The sequence below is a fragment of the Hermetia illucens genome, chromosome 2 (assembly GCF_905115235.1).
Source record: "Hermetia illucens chromosome 2, iHerIll2.2.curated.20191125, whole genome shotgun sequence".
NCBI classification, from domain to species: Eukaryota; Metazoa; Arthropoda; class Insecta; order Diptera; family Stratiomyidae; genus Hermetia; species Hermetia illucens.
The window spans coordinates 109,073,415-109,089,266 of NC_051850.1; the positions used below are offsets into that span (position 1 = coordinate 109,073,415).

General features: G+C 37.7%; 1 protein-coding gene across 7 annotated transcripts in view; it reads right to left on the reverse strand.

The window, feature by feature from the left end:
* Positions 1–15,852, reverse strand: part of LOC119647846 (proton-coupled amino acid transporter-like protein pathetic) — a 106,131-nt gene that overhangs the window by 27,565 nt on the left and 62,714 nt on the right. For 4 of the 7 annotated variants that reach the window (XM_038049103.1, XM_038049105.1, XM_038049106.1 and 1 more), the window contains one exon: positions 1,911–2,028. In XM_038049103.1, the coding sequence (XP_037905031.1) occupies positions 1,911–1,984 (74 nt within the window). In that variant the 5' untranslated portion in view covers positions 1,985–2,028. Of the gene's footprint in view, positions 1–1,910; positions 2,029–2,097; positions 2,117–9,751; positions 9,904–15,852 lie in introns of those variants that run through there. The other 3 variants (XM_038049109.1, XM_038049107.1, XM_038049110.1) reach the window with 3 other exon arrangements.

The window sequence follows — 15,852 nt, forward strand, 5'->3', positions numbered from 1 at the left end:
CTATATGGACGTACGGCATCCAGCTCTGAGGCTGTGCAAAAGAATCAAAACTGAAGGAAATAGAAACGTTCCAAAATAAAGTTCTTAGAAGCATAGTAGACGCTCCCTGGTTCATTCGTAATGAGAATCAACATAGAAGTTGAAGAAGCAAACGGCAACAGGCGCCATGGGGGAAAAGGAGTTGAAGCACATAATGAGGGGGCGAGCATATTATCGATTTTGCACTTGTCAATTCATGGTTTATCAAACGATTGTTCTATCTTCCACATTTTATTGTAGGAATAGTAAAAAGCAAAATGATTGTATTCTCATAAGACACTGGCATTTTATCATTATCTCTAATTGCAAAGTCGTCACTTTTGAGATTATCGTATCTCAAAATCGACTATTGATTGCCGCCTTGGGAATCAAGAACAACGTGAGGAACGCATTGGGTCGCCGTGAACTAAAAAGTGGCGACTTTGTGAAGGGAGAAGGAGTAATCTCACTTACACGATTGCTAACAATTACGAATATTGAGGAAGCGTGGAAACAAGTTAAAAAAAAAAGTTCCACAAAGTTACCTTTTCAATTCTCGGGCTCACGGAGCCTGGTAAGCGGTTCATCAAGGGAGATACTTGGCATTGGAATGGCAACGTCTAAATAAAGATCCATAAGAAAAAACGCCCCTACCATAAGTTTCTTGTCGATGAAACACTGGCCAACTGAAAAGTTTACAAAAATGTGAACCGGAAAGCAAAGAAAGCGATCACTGTTACCCGAACAGTCCCCATCCAACGAGAATTCTTCAATTTCTTTGACTCAACCATGAAGGCTCTAATCAACAAAGTTAGCCTTTCTTTGCTATGCTTTTAGTTAGTATATTTTTCTCCTTTTAAATTTGCAGTGCCATTTGGTACGCACTTGTAAAAACACTCAGCAGTCGAAATATAGCACAATATTGAAAAAGCTCCTTTAATCCAGTCATCTACCGCTTCTTGATTGCTACACCTTCTCCGGCTATATTTTTCATGGATTCCCAAGTCTATTTTTGAATCAGCTGTGATCAACCGACGCAGGCTCTGAAAGCAGGACAATTCCAGTACCTGTTCCTTCAATATTGGTCCGCATATAGGGTGATTGCTTCTTCTCACTAAACTGAACTATTCGAAAACAGCTTCATCAACTGTTTGGTATTTGCGTACTGCGTTCGCTTTAACGTTTCCGTTAAAAGTTTTACCTCTAAACCTTTTCTACCCAAATATCGTAGGAAATAAAGAACTATGAGAAATTTGCAAATGAATAGCAGATTTGTCTGTTTTAACACCTTTGTATATTGTGGATAAAACTACATATTTGCGCACTTCATACTCAAATTTCGTACAACGAGGGATCCCGTAGATACAAATTCAAAATTAGGGGCGAAGTGAAACATACATAAACATAGAAAGGTTGCTTAGAGAAATTCCCCTGCTTAATACATTTCCATACAAAATTTGAAATTTCATTTAAAGGTGTCGATACCATCCAGTAATCCCACCAATTTCAACCTTTAGACTAGCAGTATTTGAGGTCGCAATGCCAGAAGATTATATCAAACGAAATGGGTCACAATTCATCAAAATGACTTTTGGAATACAGGGTGAAGCCATTTTCTATCATTTTCATTCGGGACAATGTTGCATTGCATTAAATTAATGGAATGCTGATGTTACAGAAAAATTATACACGGAAAAAAGGAGAACGAACGAGATAACAAATGCAATCAGTGATTGATAAACCTGCGACAGTTTTATCTCAAGCAGAACAAACACTCAATATTTATAGATTGTAAAATTATCAGGAACAAATCAATTCTAATGACCTCCCCAGGAAAATGTAATTATTAAGGGCATTAGCGAGAAATTCGGAACTGATTTGTAGTGACTTACTTTTTGGTTCCATTAACTCCATCACGTGGTATAAACGTGTCCAATTCTCCATCGCCGCCGCCGCCGTTATTCATTTTGAAGATGTATTACGTATACTTTTTGCTAATAATAAGATAATCTGAAACGAGAAAAGAAGATACTGATTAACATCAAACATTTCAATTTCGCTCACTTTGTATACATTCACACGACAAATTCTAAGCAGTATATGTATCTTTAGGTCCTTTGCAGCAAATGCAAATTCGTGGATTATGACCCGTAAATTTGCATTTATACTCAGAGAACTGCGAAACGACCAGTCGCTATTTTCGCGTCAGAGAAAATAAAATTTACATGAAACACTCGTGATTATTATTCGTAGTACAACATGTAATGCAAGAGTCGTTTCAATATTAAAAGCTTGAAATTAAGCGAAATCCAAACGCCTAAGACGCAATTCCATAAAGCCAATTGCTTTGCCGCTTCTAAATGAATTTCAAATTACTACGAATACTGAAATGCAATCAACTATCGTATTATCAATTAAAATGCCACCCAACAGGCCGGCATTTGCTCAGATGACGCTGCCTTTGATTGGATCCGAATAAGATGTCTGACAAGCCTCTGAGCTATTTGGTTGCTAATAATTGTTAACAATTGTTACCAGATTTTTGCAGATATTGGGTGTACAATTAAGTTTTATGTAATTTTTAATAACAAATAGTTTTATCAAGAGAATGATCATAATTCGAAACATACTACATACACATAATACATAATTTTTTGGAAGAACGCAGATCTCTAGAAAAGACAAAGTGTTTGAGTATATCTGAAGCAAAATGTTTCATTTCTTCGCTGAAGATTTTTTAATTTGGTAGGCAACGAATTCCGGGAACCAGTTGTTCCCTCCGGGGGAAGATCTTGGGGATTTCAATATTTTTATCTGCATACATTAACTTTCATAGGGGGAGGTTATTTTAGCCAGTGGTTACAAAAATTCTTAGAGAATTTTCCTTTATTAGCTAAAATTCTTTTATTTCAAGTTCCAAATATTTATTTCGGAAACTGTCCCTAATTTCACTGCGCTGAACTAATGAAGGAGTTGTTTCTTGAAGTACAGAATTTATGACTGGAAATAACAACCATTTAGACAATAAAGGAATCTATACTTTCTTTCCTTCTTCCTTTTTCATTCGCTTCTAATTCCGTTAACTCTTTCCTAGCAAGTTCAAATATATGACTGCAATGGACGTCCAGCCCGAATTGGTGAATTTCGGCGCAAAACCGGGGTGTCTGGAGGTCCTTATTAAGGCAGGCCTAGACCGGATACCGGTTGTTGCGCTGCTGATGATGATGATGAATGGACCTCCACCAAGAGCATAGAGCACGACGCTCACTTGCCATTCTTCTTTCTAGGTTAGGACTTTCCAAGGAGTCATTCTGAGATAGTGCATTCATCCCCAAATAATTGGCAGTTTTAAGTAATTGGCACTAAGCCCTTCAACATAAGTAGAAGAAACCGCAGTCAACATTGAAGCAGAGACAAAATGACTTTGTAATGCGAACAAAGAGGAAATCCGAAGTGAGCAATCGACAGTCACTCTGAGGGAAAAACATCGAAGACTCAACTCCGATCGGGAAGACTTGAAAATTGTCCGCAAATTAAGGAAAAGCCAGCATACTATGACAAAGTTGACAAAGGTAATAGCGTCATTATAATGGACAGAATTGAGCACTCCAAGGCTGTGACTACAAAATTGAATAAAGTGGGCTTTTTTGAATTACGAAAAGATCTAATGTCCGATTCCATCAAACGCGGACGTGGATTCTCAAAGAAGTGAGCCATATCTTTAAGAACATAACTAACCTAAGGATGCCAATTCCATCGCTACCAAGGATCAGATATCATCCGATGTTACATAACAGAGTATCGAAATGAGAAAACCAATCGCTGGCTTTAATTATCCAGCATATAATATTGCAAAATTGTTAATCCGTGAATCTGCTGAGGCATATGATATATACACGAAACAAGCCGTAAGGACTACAATTGAGGTAATTAAAAACCACAGAATGCCGGCAACATATACGCAAATGAGACACTAATATCTTTCGACCTTAAAGTACTGTTCTGTGTCTGGAATACACCGGTAAAATAATCAATGTACCATCTAGAAGTCTGGCTTGGCCAATTCAGCAAAACATCAGATTGGAGAAAAAGCATGAAAACCTACATAAAATAATTAAATTAATAAAAATTCAATCCACCCTGCAAATTGAAGCAAGTGAATACCTACCATTCTTGAACCTAATTCGAGAGCGATAAGAGCGACTTCAACACATACCATAGCACAGAAAATGGCGGCGTGCAATTTAATGTTACATAGGCTCTACATTTATCTACTAACCAAGGCAGGTTTTCACAAGGAAAAGAAGTACATCATCGCCACAGCTAAGAGGGACAGGTATAGGAAGACGACGATTGAAAGATTAATTAGGTAATAACAGAAGCGAATATGGAGGAGCCAGCATACAGGATTGTTGGAACGAGCACGATAGAGACAAAATGGATAAGCATACGATATCCAACATATTATGTTCGATAAATATAGAAAAATTAAACATAAAAGTGGTGGATACCAGCAGAAAAATAACAATTAAAAGGATACTAGGTAGCGAAAAGAAAGAAGAAAACTAAACACTAAAGAAAGAAGAAAAGTGCGGCATAAATATAGGACAGACTAAATGGCTTATTACGACGAGGTTTCCAGAACACGTAAAAGTATGGAATACGGCGAAAGACGAGGAGCGAATATGGTAAGGTCAGCAGTGGCCACATACATTATCGAAGAAAAACACTCTGTAAAAGCAAACAACGTAGAGCCAGTACGACATGTAAATAGGGTTCACACATTGGATCAATGAGAGAGTCTGACAATAATTGCGAAAGGCCCGGAAAAACTACTAAACCCCGACGAGGGAGATTGTTCATCAAGGTTCACTAAAATGGTCATCTGCAGTGATCCTTAACGAGAGCTAGGATAATAATTTCAGGAATATTAGAAATATGACTTATTTACTAATGTATGTAAGTGCTTTTAGTAGAGATTTACTAGCTAAGCTGATGAAGGGAGTAAGTAAGTAGCTTCTATAATAATTCATTACTAACTGATATTGCCAGTTGAAGCCAAAAATTAAGATTTCACTAGCAAATTTTCAATATATTAAAACACATCATCATAATTAACGCCACAACAACCGGTGCCCGGTTCGGGCCCATCCGAATAAAAAACTTCAAATATCCTGATTTTGCACCGAAGGCCAACAATCAGATATTTTCAACAACTATCTGCGCTCCTGGCCTACGCTATCACTCACTTCCGGGGAGAGTCTGCCATCGCCATTATTGATTTGATTTGAGTCAAGTACTCATTCACAATGAAGTCCACTGGTAGGGGAGGGATTTGAACCGCGGCCGCTCTAACCATTAAACCATCCACTACATTATATGTACAAACTTCCGATATGAAAACTTATTTGTGCACCCAATACTATGGAACATGTGAATTGATTTGGCGATTTTCACGTGACCACTTGAAAATTCGATGATCATAATAAATTGAAATGCAAACGAGTTCACATATTCTAGCTAATTGCTTTGTTTGGAGCCAAGGAATTTGAAAAAGCTATGAGATGTTTAGTAGCACTCAATAGTTTATTTTTTATCTTATCAACATATTTTCCAGACAAACTGGCTACGTGAATAAGCGCCAATGAAGGGAAAATAGTTTACTGTGCACATGGATGTTAACTTCAATTCCAATAGTCGGATTTTTCCACCACCATATACATGCAATCAATATTTTATTACTATACTTTTTACACAAAGGGCAAATGAAAAGAAAGCTTGGGGAAAACGAAACAAGTCGGGAAACCGCGCTGGACGCTTCAGGTAAGAAAGGTTTTGTGTATTTCTTATATAAAATTTATTAGAACCCAGCATGTAATATATGCATATATTATGTGAGAATAACCACTTTCACGTGATATTGACATTCAAAGTCTTGAATTTGCACTGAAGCGACAACTTTGACCTATTATAACTTTGTTAGTAAAAGAGCGATTTCCACCAAACTTGGCAAGATCATGCTCATCAAGTAGTCACGTAAGTGTTTATTGAGATGAAATGAGGAATGACAACATAATGACACCCTGGACATTATGGAACATTATGGAACGCTCTCACAAATGGGAATAACTGGACAGAATAAGAAATATCCCAGGTTATAATCTTATTGAAATATTTTTAATAATATCCTAAATAGTTTCAATTAAAAGATTTTGAATCGGAATAATTTTAATGATTTGATGTAGATTGTGAGTTGGTCAAAAATCATACGTTGTGGTCGAAGTCGACCAGGTAGAATAGCCCTTTGGCTGTCGCCCAACCCCATTAAGTTCTCACAAATGGCGCCCAATGTGGGGATACTAAGAATGCAGAGCTCCCGGAAACCTAAAAAGTTGGTGAAATTGACCATGAAACTGGAAAATATTAACATTCCCCGGAACTGGATTATGACTACTCGCCTCTAGATGCCAGGCTCGATAACCAGCCAGTTTTTTCTGCGTGGCCTTAGTTTTTGGCCAATTCGGCCCTACTAAGGTCATCTTCTATTATTATGGCCTCAGAATGTTAAGGAAGGGAAGGAACCCCAAAGGCCACGCGTCTTGATTGTGATCCATCATGGAACTTCCCTCTCGATCGCTGCACTATGCACTTCGATCATAAGTTTTACGCTTCCACGGTATTTATTTATTTGTAGGTAGTATCCAAAAGGACCGCCTCTCTTCCACTTTCGCGCCTCGTTGGCGCAAAGGCGTACAAGAGTGTGTCGACAAGACAATTCAGTGGAGCTTCAATTTTTGCGGGCAGATCACCTTGGTCTTTGGATCATCTGTCAATCCACAAGGCAAATATATTATTTTGAAATGGACGCGAATTGGCAAGCCAACGGATATTATTTTGTCGGCAAACTGAATTCAGAATTGCTGACTTGTAATTTGAATACATTTTAGACTTTTGTTTTGAAAATATGGAAGCAGATAGAGATGGGCTTTTGTTTTCTTCACAAATAATCGTAAAAAACACTTTACTTTAAATAAATGATTGATAAATAAATAAAAAGGTTATTAAAAGATTGGGCGGATCATTTTCTTATTTTGTTATTTCTCGTAAACACTACCTTCTGAAATATAAGACAATAGCGCGGTCTCTTTTTCATATTGTTCTGTTACTTGTCTATTTACACTTCACTGAGATTTCGCGCTTTCATTATCATCACACTTAATGCTATTGCAGCATCGAGACAGCACAATGAAAAACACAAACAAATATGTTGCACCAGGATTTGAACCCGGCGCAATGATTTCTAGAGCCTAACAGTCAACCACGATGACCATCGCGCGACGAGTTTTTATTTTATCATTATTGAACCGTATTAGAGGCCCAAGATTTAATGGCTATGAACATTCTGATTACCTCTATTTTTGTGGTAAGAAGCTTAGTAAGGGATCCCATAGGAAACTAGGAGGGAAATGGCTTCAGGTTTCCCAGCAGTAATCAAACTACATGAAAGGTGTGAGCATTATAGCGATGGCTGAGCGGTCCAGTTCCGGGAACCAGGTCCTCCCTGGACTCAACTATCCTTATCACAGCAAAAAGGGATCTGATAAGATAGATTTTTTCCACCGATAAAGCTAAGACCTTGATAATCAGCCATAAGGAGCTTAACAAATAACTGGCCAAACCAATACAAAACAAATTTCGATTCTGACGAACAATCCTTGATTAAGAGAGTAATCCAGAACTGATTGATGACTTATCCCACTTTTTATATTCGGATTCAGTTGAAACCACCTTGAGCCATTCTGTTTTGAAATTCGTCAAAGATCATGCTGGATACTAGCGCATCAAATTTATCAACTAAATTCAAAAAGTAATCCAAATCATCAATCAATACTGTCATGAGAAAGGTATTTGATGGAAGCTGCCCTCTAAGTATGCAAAATGGAAAACAGTAGGATTTGGAAAAACAGGGGAAACGGTAAGGAAACCCTCCTTTCGAGCTCTGAAGACTCAGTAATTGAACACTGGAATTGGCGTAAAGCGTATCAGGAAGAGCTGATATAGAACATAAGATCGGCTATACGACTATCATAAAGATAATTTTAAAAATAAACATGCGCATAGATACTAATTAAAGCATGTAAGAGAACAAAAAGGATTTCGAAGTGCTTTCCGCAGACAATATCCAAAACTCCAACACCAGACCAGTAGTCGTCATGCACAGCCCGTTCAGATATTTTGTTTAAGGATAGAAGGGTCCTAAGTCCGCATACACTCGATGTCGGACCGGACTAAATATATCCTGTGTGGAGTTTTTACCACTCTCCTAACAAAATCTACAGACGACGTCCGTAGATATCCCTAGCTTTCCCAGCAGTGACTACTATGATCCGGAGCCTCTTCTTAGTTAGGTTTAAACAATCTTTGTATCCCCCCATGAGTTCAATGGAATGTTTCATTCCTGGTAAATTCGCCCAGTTAAGTTTTTAACTAATAACAGATATCAAATTGCGATGGAGTCCCAGAGGACCCAGAGCATGTATTTTTCCATTATCCGAGATTTGTGCAAGAAAGGAGGAATTTAGAGGAGACTCTAGGAGAGGTGCTGTTACCAGAAAATCTGGCGCTAGCACATCAAGAAAGTTGGGATGCGGTCAACTCCATGATCGCATCTATCCAAACCAAACTGCGAAAGGCAGAGGAGAGGAGAAAAGCGGTCACGTGCGCCGCGTATAGAAGAAAGGTGACTAAGCTAGAATGAGCTGACTCCGCCCCGTGATGTAATACCTTATGGTGGTTCGGCGGGGCAAGGAGGGAGTCGAGGGTGGTTTTAGTGGGTAAAAATCCCACATGCTGGTGTGTTCACCCCAGTGTCTTTTGAAGATTTCCACCTCCTGGAAAAAAAAAGACAAACTAAGACAGAGACAGACAGACAGACATCGAATCGATTCTAATAAGGTTTTCTGTAAACCCTAATAAATGATGAAAAAAAATACATTTGTATCTTTATCCAGTTCTTAAAAAAAAAAATCCCTAAATAAGCGAATGACCCCTTAAAATAACAGAACAAACGCAAAGTCTCTCTACGTAGGTGTACTTTTTAGCTCTGCAGCAGTAGCAATGCCTAGCCCCCACAGTTTCAACCAACGCACTCAATTCGCTCAGCGATCGAAAGTGAAACTTGCCTCGACCTATATCTAGCCTTCCAAACCCAACTGACGAGTTTAGTTTACTGAACTTCTTGTAAAGATAATTGGGATGACCATACTGGAGGAACGCATTATATCCTTTCACTTCAGATTATGAACACAGCCAAGAAACGGATATGTAGATTTGTAGGAATTGCAAATTACATCAGAATCACAGTTGCTCCTCAGCAGTCACTTAATTATTTAATTTTATTTAATGATGCCAGTAATAATTGAGACGATTTCGTAAAATTAAACACTCCATCGATTGCATCCAGCTGTTGTTGATGGTCTATGATGCATTTAATATAAAATTAGCCCCGCCCAATTGCAGATCGAATAACTTGGTCGTTTCAGTTTGAAATAGTTCTATATAAAGTGGGTTATATCTTATCATAGATCAATTTATCTTTCAAGCAAAAAATTGAAAAACGTTGTATTATTTACTATAAGCTGATAAATATATTTACTACACCAATAATCACTTCATAAACATCTTTATCACACACACTGAGGAAGGTGTAGTACTTCCTGGACTAAAGTATTACATTGTCACGTTTAACGTGGTTTTCCTACCGCAATTTATACAATTCTTGTTAGACCGACTTGCATATGCCGTTCAAGTTTTCACACTAAGTGCGTGCCCACTTGCGCTCAATTCACTAGGCTGGTTTTTTAAACGACGCTATTTTTATTCACGTGCAAACACTAGATTCCGTTCTAAAAAAATCTTTTAGCTACGAAATTGCCGTCTACAAATTCTCAAACTTAAAGCTGAAAACTTTCAATTGCACTAGCTAGACATCATGTCGTATCTAGTATTGATTTTCTGGCCCGTTTTAAGGACAGTGACACAGACCAGATAGCATTTATGGCTTCTTCATTTCGATTACTAACATAGTCATATGGACAGTAAATCAAGTGTATTATTTTATACTTGTAAGCGAAGCCTGGTATAACCGTTTGCCTGCGGATATCCGATGAGGGCTGAAAAATCCCCTGGATTACCACTAATCCATGAAAGTGAGTAATACTGTATAGCGTGAAACATCTGAGCCTAGTTAAGTGGATAAATATGCTTGTTTTATTGTGCTACATCCCTAATTAGGGGCAATTATTTTACGGAGCCTCCAGGGATTTACACATAAATGGTGTTAAATTGTTACAGTTATAAAGAAAGTAGAATTTCTCCACTCACTACGTCCGCACTGGAACATTTTCCCTTGTACAAGTCAAGTGGGTGTAGGAGTATTTTTAACCAACCTTTGCATATACAAAACGGTGCAATGTTGCGATCCACTCAAGCGTTGCAAAACATCCTTATCACATCCAGTCTCTGATTATTACTACATTTATTGTCAACAAGAGCGAGTATAGTGGCTTCGTTAATTGTGGGAAGTGATATCCAAGTTTCAGCTGTCGATAATTGAATTCGTGGGGGATTACAACGCAGGATGAGGTTGCATGAATTCTACGAATTAGATCAATTAGAATTCAATAGAAATTCCATTAAGTGAAGGCGCAGGATATGAATCGAGAAATCCTATTATACTCCGCTTGTGATGATGTTGATGACAACAATAATAAGAGTACAATGACGCAAAGGCAGAGATAACAAGATTCTAATTTTATCAGGCTACCATGCAGTTTTTCTAGTAGTTGATTTGTAGGGAATTTGGAGTTATTCACTGAAATCCTCAATTGTTGCGAATATACACTAATGAGTGTATATCAGGTGAATTTAGTAGGAAGACGAACTTGATTAATAATTATATCAGTTGCTAGGACTGTCGAAAATAGTAATGCATGATCTTCAAGATTAACTACGTCTCAGTTTTCTTTAGATACATATTTGTATAACAAAGTATAGAGTAACTGCTAGTAGTGTCCGCCCGTTTGACTATCGAACGGGGCCAACTTCACGGGATCGGGGCTGCGGAAGGTTATCCTTCGTTTCCTCTGTGTGTTTCAGAGTTGTCTAAGACATACATCGAATTGTCCCCATTCGTTTCTCTAGTCTTTTGCTAATGCCATTCCTGGGTTCATTTCCTGGGTCCTCTACTTCCCACCTAATCCATTGATTATTTTGTGTAAAAGACTTCCACGTTGGCCATTCAATTGTGCCGTTCTTGCAAATTGATCAAACAACAATTAGTTGTCTCTGTGACTAGCCTCAATGAGAAGTCATTACTAATTCAGAACTACTTTCGGTGTAATTCGGTGCAAACAACAATAACAACTTAACGTCGCTCTAAAGTTCAAATGCTATGTTTAATTTTTATACGATAAATTTGCTTTTTTACATATGATGGGAAACATGGTATCTTCTCGGGGATATCTGAAAATACAATTCAAGTCTTTAGCTTGAACAGCAGGTTTATAATAGTTTAGGTGGTCATCCTCAAATAATTGACAACTTAATACAATCAGTCATTTATCGCCAAAGCATCTTAATTCAAGATTAAAAATTGTCGAAATAGCTCCTTACATTGCTGAAGAGCTATTTAACAGAGGACATACATTCAATTTGCACCCCCAATTGTATCATCAGGAAACAAGTTCGAATGAGATATGCGAGCACGATGAGAATATTGACATAATTGGATTTCACAAAAGAAGCTCGAAATAATGGTAATGGCCACCCTCTTAAAAGCGACCCTATACTACATGCTAGCACGGTCCGTTAAACAGTGAGGGAAGCCCTATTGAAAAAGACCGCTAAGCTAGAGGTAATTGGTCCCTATATAGTCTCAGTCTTGAATGAACTGCGACGACTTCAACATGGAAGTAGATAAAATTCATCTAAGGTATTCTCTACTGTATGAGTTCAACTTTGTAACCGAATATGCTAACAGCACCTATTAACCATTTTGTGGAGTATGACTTGCGGTTTCCCCCAGGGTAGAAGCAATTCATCAGATGCTGCCTCACCTCTGCTTTGGGAGCAGCGTGACCGAAGTGGTTGGCATTTGCTACCTTATATTAATATAAAACCAACACATGTGCTTAAATTATAATAAAGAAAAAACTGCCTTGTAAAATGCAGGCCTAATCCGGCCGAGGTTACGCTAGAATTTTGTTTGAGAATCGAGGAATTCCTCAATCTGTCATCCACTGGCAGACCCGATTCTCAAACAAAATTCTAGTTTGGTGCGAGATTAGAGGGATTGTTCGCTGGGAGTTACCACTCAATTAACCCTCAACAACGGAATTATACTGTGCCTCGCCAAAGCGTCTCGAAACTCGAGGTCTTCCTGGTGAATGGAGGTTGCGTCATATTCCACTAAGTCAACGCTAGGCTTCGTACTGCTACTCACTCAGTGAAAAATTGCTGAGTTAAAATGGCAGCAGTGGATCCAAACCCCGTACGTAAGGCATTTATATAATCTTACTTTCTATAATAGTAAAGCAAAGGTCAGCCTACTTTGATTCATCGACACAAAATTAAATGATCTGATACCGCGAACGGGAATCGCATAGAATATTATAAATGGAAAAAAACATAAATCGGCACTCTTTCCTCCAAAAATTGTGCGAATATACTTTTCGTTCAGTTGTAAGGAGACTTATTATTTCAAAAATGGAAAAGGGCAATTTCTTATCTACTATTTTTTTATGAACTTGAAACTTTTGTTGTGTCTTTTGATGTAAACAAAATAAATTTTTGGCAACTAGAAATAAGAAATATACATTTTTGAAACTTGCGACATTTGCTTTTTGCGCAAATTTGCATTATGATGGATGCGTAGTTCTTTTCTCATTATTTTTGTTTCTAATTGTCGTTACCCATTTAATTTTATTATTTCTATGTCATAACCATTGTTTCAGCTGTGAGAAATCGGCATTCTTTTCAAAAGCCACCGAAGAAAAGCTCGATAATTACGAAAAGTTTGAGTTTTCTAAAAAGTAGAATTTCTCAAGTAAATAGTCTAATTTTCCTTTTTTGACTGCACATTTTTTTGTACTTTTTAAAATAAATTAAAAACTGTATTTAACCAATGAAAAATAATTTCTACGTGCTTACAAAAATCAATTGTACCCATCGCAAACAATTAAATCTGAAAACTTAACTTTAAATTAAATAAATTAAATACTATATATTCAGGTACGTATTTTAATCGAGATGCAAAAAGGAATGATTTATTGACTATTAAGGCCCTACGGACTTAATGTGAATTTCTGCCCTGTAGGAACAAATCCGAGGTCCCATTCGCACACTGATTGAAATGAAGATCACACTTAGAGATGAGCAACCCAGCGGCACCGGTTTATACTGGATCTGGCCTCAGGAGAACACAGAACTAATAGTATTCTTCGCCTTAAACCATTGAATGATGACTATGGAATCCTTCCTTTTGAGCCACTTACATAATTCTTCTTTCAAACCATCATTTTGCGTAAAGGGTTTGCCAATTTTAAATAGATATAGTGTTCGACATCATCACCAACATGTAGAGCAATTAATGGAACAATTACCAACATCCACGCTATGTCTTCAATGTAATTTTTCAGATAGGAATACATTATTTACATAAAATAGTAGACTATGTCCCTTCGTTCTGGAAAGATGAAATGAGCAAGGGGCAAAACTATACAAGGCATAACTTTCATTCTTCATATGCTTTATATGAATTGCGGAACGAGTCTCAAAAAAATCACCCAAAAGTCGAAGATTCTTTCATAAGTTGGCGGCAGAGCTCCCTAAACTCGAAATTGTTATATCACGAGATGGTATGTTTCTTGTGATTGACATCTATAGGGTGTGTTGGTTTCTAATTCATCATCAACGGTGCAACAACCGAAATCCAGTCTATGCCTGCCTTAATAAAGAATTCCAGTCATACCGGTTTTGCACCGAGGTCCGCCAATTCGATGTCCATAAAAGCTGCCTGGCGTCCTGTCCTAGGCCATCGTTCCATCTCAGGTAGGGTCTTCCTCGTCTAATTGTTAACTCTTAATCGCCAGTTGACCATACGTTCAACTGAAAAATCTCAAAGAGGAAGAAGCATCCACAAGAGAAATTAAACATGTTCATTAATAAGAAGGTACAGGGTATTGCCAACTAATTACAGCTTCAACATCAAAAGGCTGCAGAATAAATTTATTCCACTTTAAAATACATTCAACCGAATTAGAGTAACCAAAATTTATTCGCTGCTAAGTCCACGAAATATTTTGATGTGTCCTTAGCAACATTGCTTAATGACCAAAGTTACAGATGATTATTGTATATGCCATTTCGTAAGTAAATCAATTGTAACCATTCAACGTGCACATTATATATAGAACTGAAGGACAATGACAATCTGACTCTACCGTTAATGTCATTAAACTGAAAGTGCTTGAAGCCAGGACAGTCAATATCGTGGTATCAGCAATTGCCTATAGTAGTTCTGCCGTGGGGGTTCGTTATCCTGAAACACATCCCATAGACCGATTGTCTTCAGATTATTTCGAAGTTTTGTGTGAATTTGCAGTATACCATCCAAGTCAGAAACAATGACCGATAATTATAAAAATCATTACCCTTCAGCGCTTAATTATTGCTCAGTGGCGAGCAAATGCATTGGAATGGATTGAATATAAGAAAAGAACAAGCTGTGATGTTCTGTTTCAGAAACTAAACTTTATTTATGGGAAGTCGTAGGGGTTACGTCAGCAAAAATTCAGAAAAATGCATCTTATATTATGAACTCAAGGTTTTACAAACAAAAATTTAAGCTGCGTGCTTCGAGCATGAAAAATTTTGTGTTCCTCTTCTGTGGGAAAATTCAAACCATATATGATTAAAAATTCAATTGTGCATTAGTTTTCAAAGCACTTCTCGAGAACGCGCTAGTTTTGAAGGAAACTGTGTTGGTGTAAGTGAGACTTTTTTAATGAGGTTCTCATATTCTATAAAAGCAAATTCACAAAGAGAAAGAAAATGTTATATAATGTCTTCTTCTTTTTCTTCAGTCATTGTCACGTTCCCAAGCGGGGTCGGCTCGTCGTGATCGGCTTCGCTATTGGACTCTATCGAATGCCTGATCTGGGTGCAATCTCGAGGCTATCAAATCCCCATCTAGCGTATCAAACCACCGTTGTTTAGGTCTGCCTTTTGGTCGTTTACCATCGACTTCGATGTTCAGACCAATCTTGGTAAGTGAATTCTCGTTTGCACGAATTGTGTGACGTGAGTGAGGACGCCTCACTCGCAACTTTTCCACGATCGGTGCAACCCCATAACGATCGCGGATATCCTCATTTCGGATGTGATCTGAACTTGTGACGCCACTAGTCCAACGTAACATCTTCGTCTCCATTACCGCAAGACGCCGTTCATTGTCTTTTATAGTCGGCCAACACTCACAACCATAGAGAGCTACTGGACGGACGACATTGCGGTAAATTTTAGATTTGAGACGTTCGTTGATACGTCGATCACATATATATAATGTAACGTTGTAAATAATATTTTCAGAAACCCTGTTCTATGGTATGAATCTGTTTTACAAATATCTAAAAAAGACAAGAAAAATAAAAATCTTTTCATGCCCCCATTTAAGAACCGACCACTCCTTAAAACGCTTAACCTCAAAAAATGTTATCAAACTCAACTAATTAGAATCTCGGATTTCCAATTTCAAAATTATGAGGTGGCTAATTT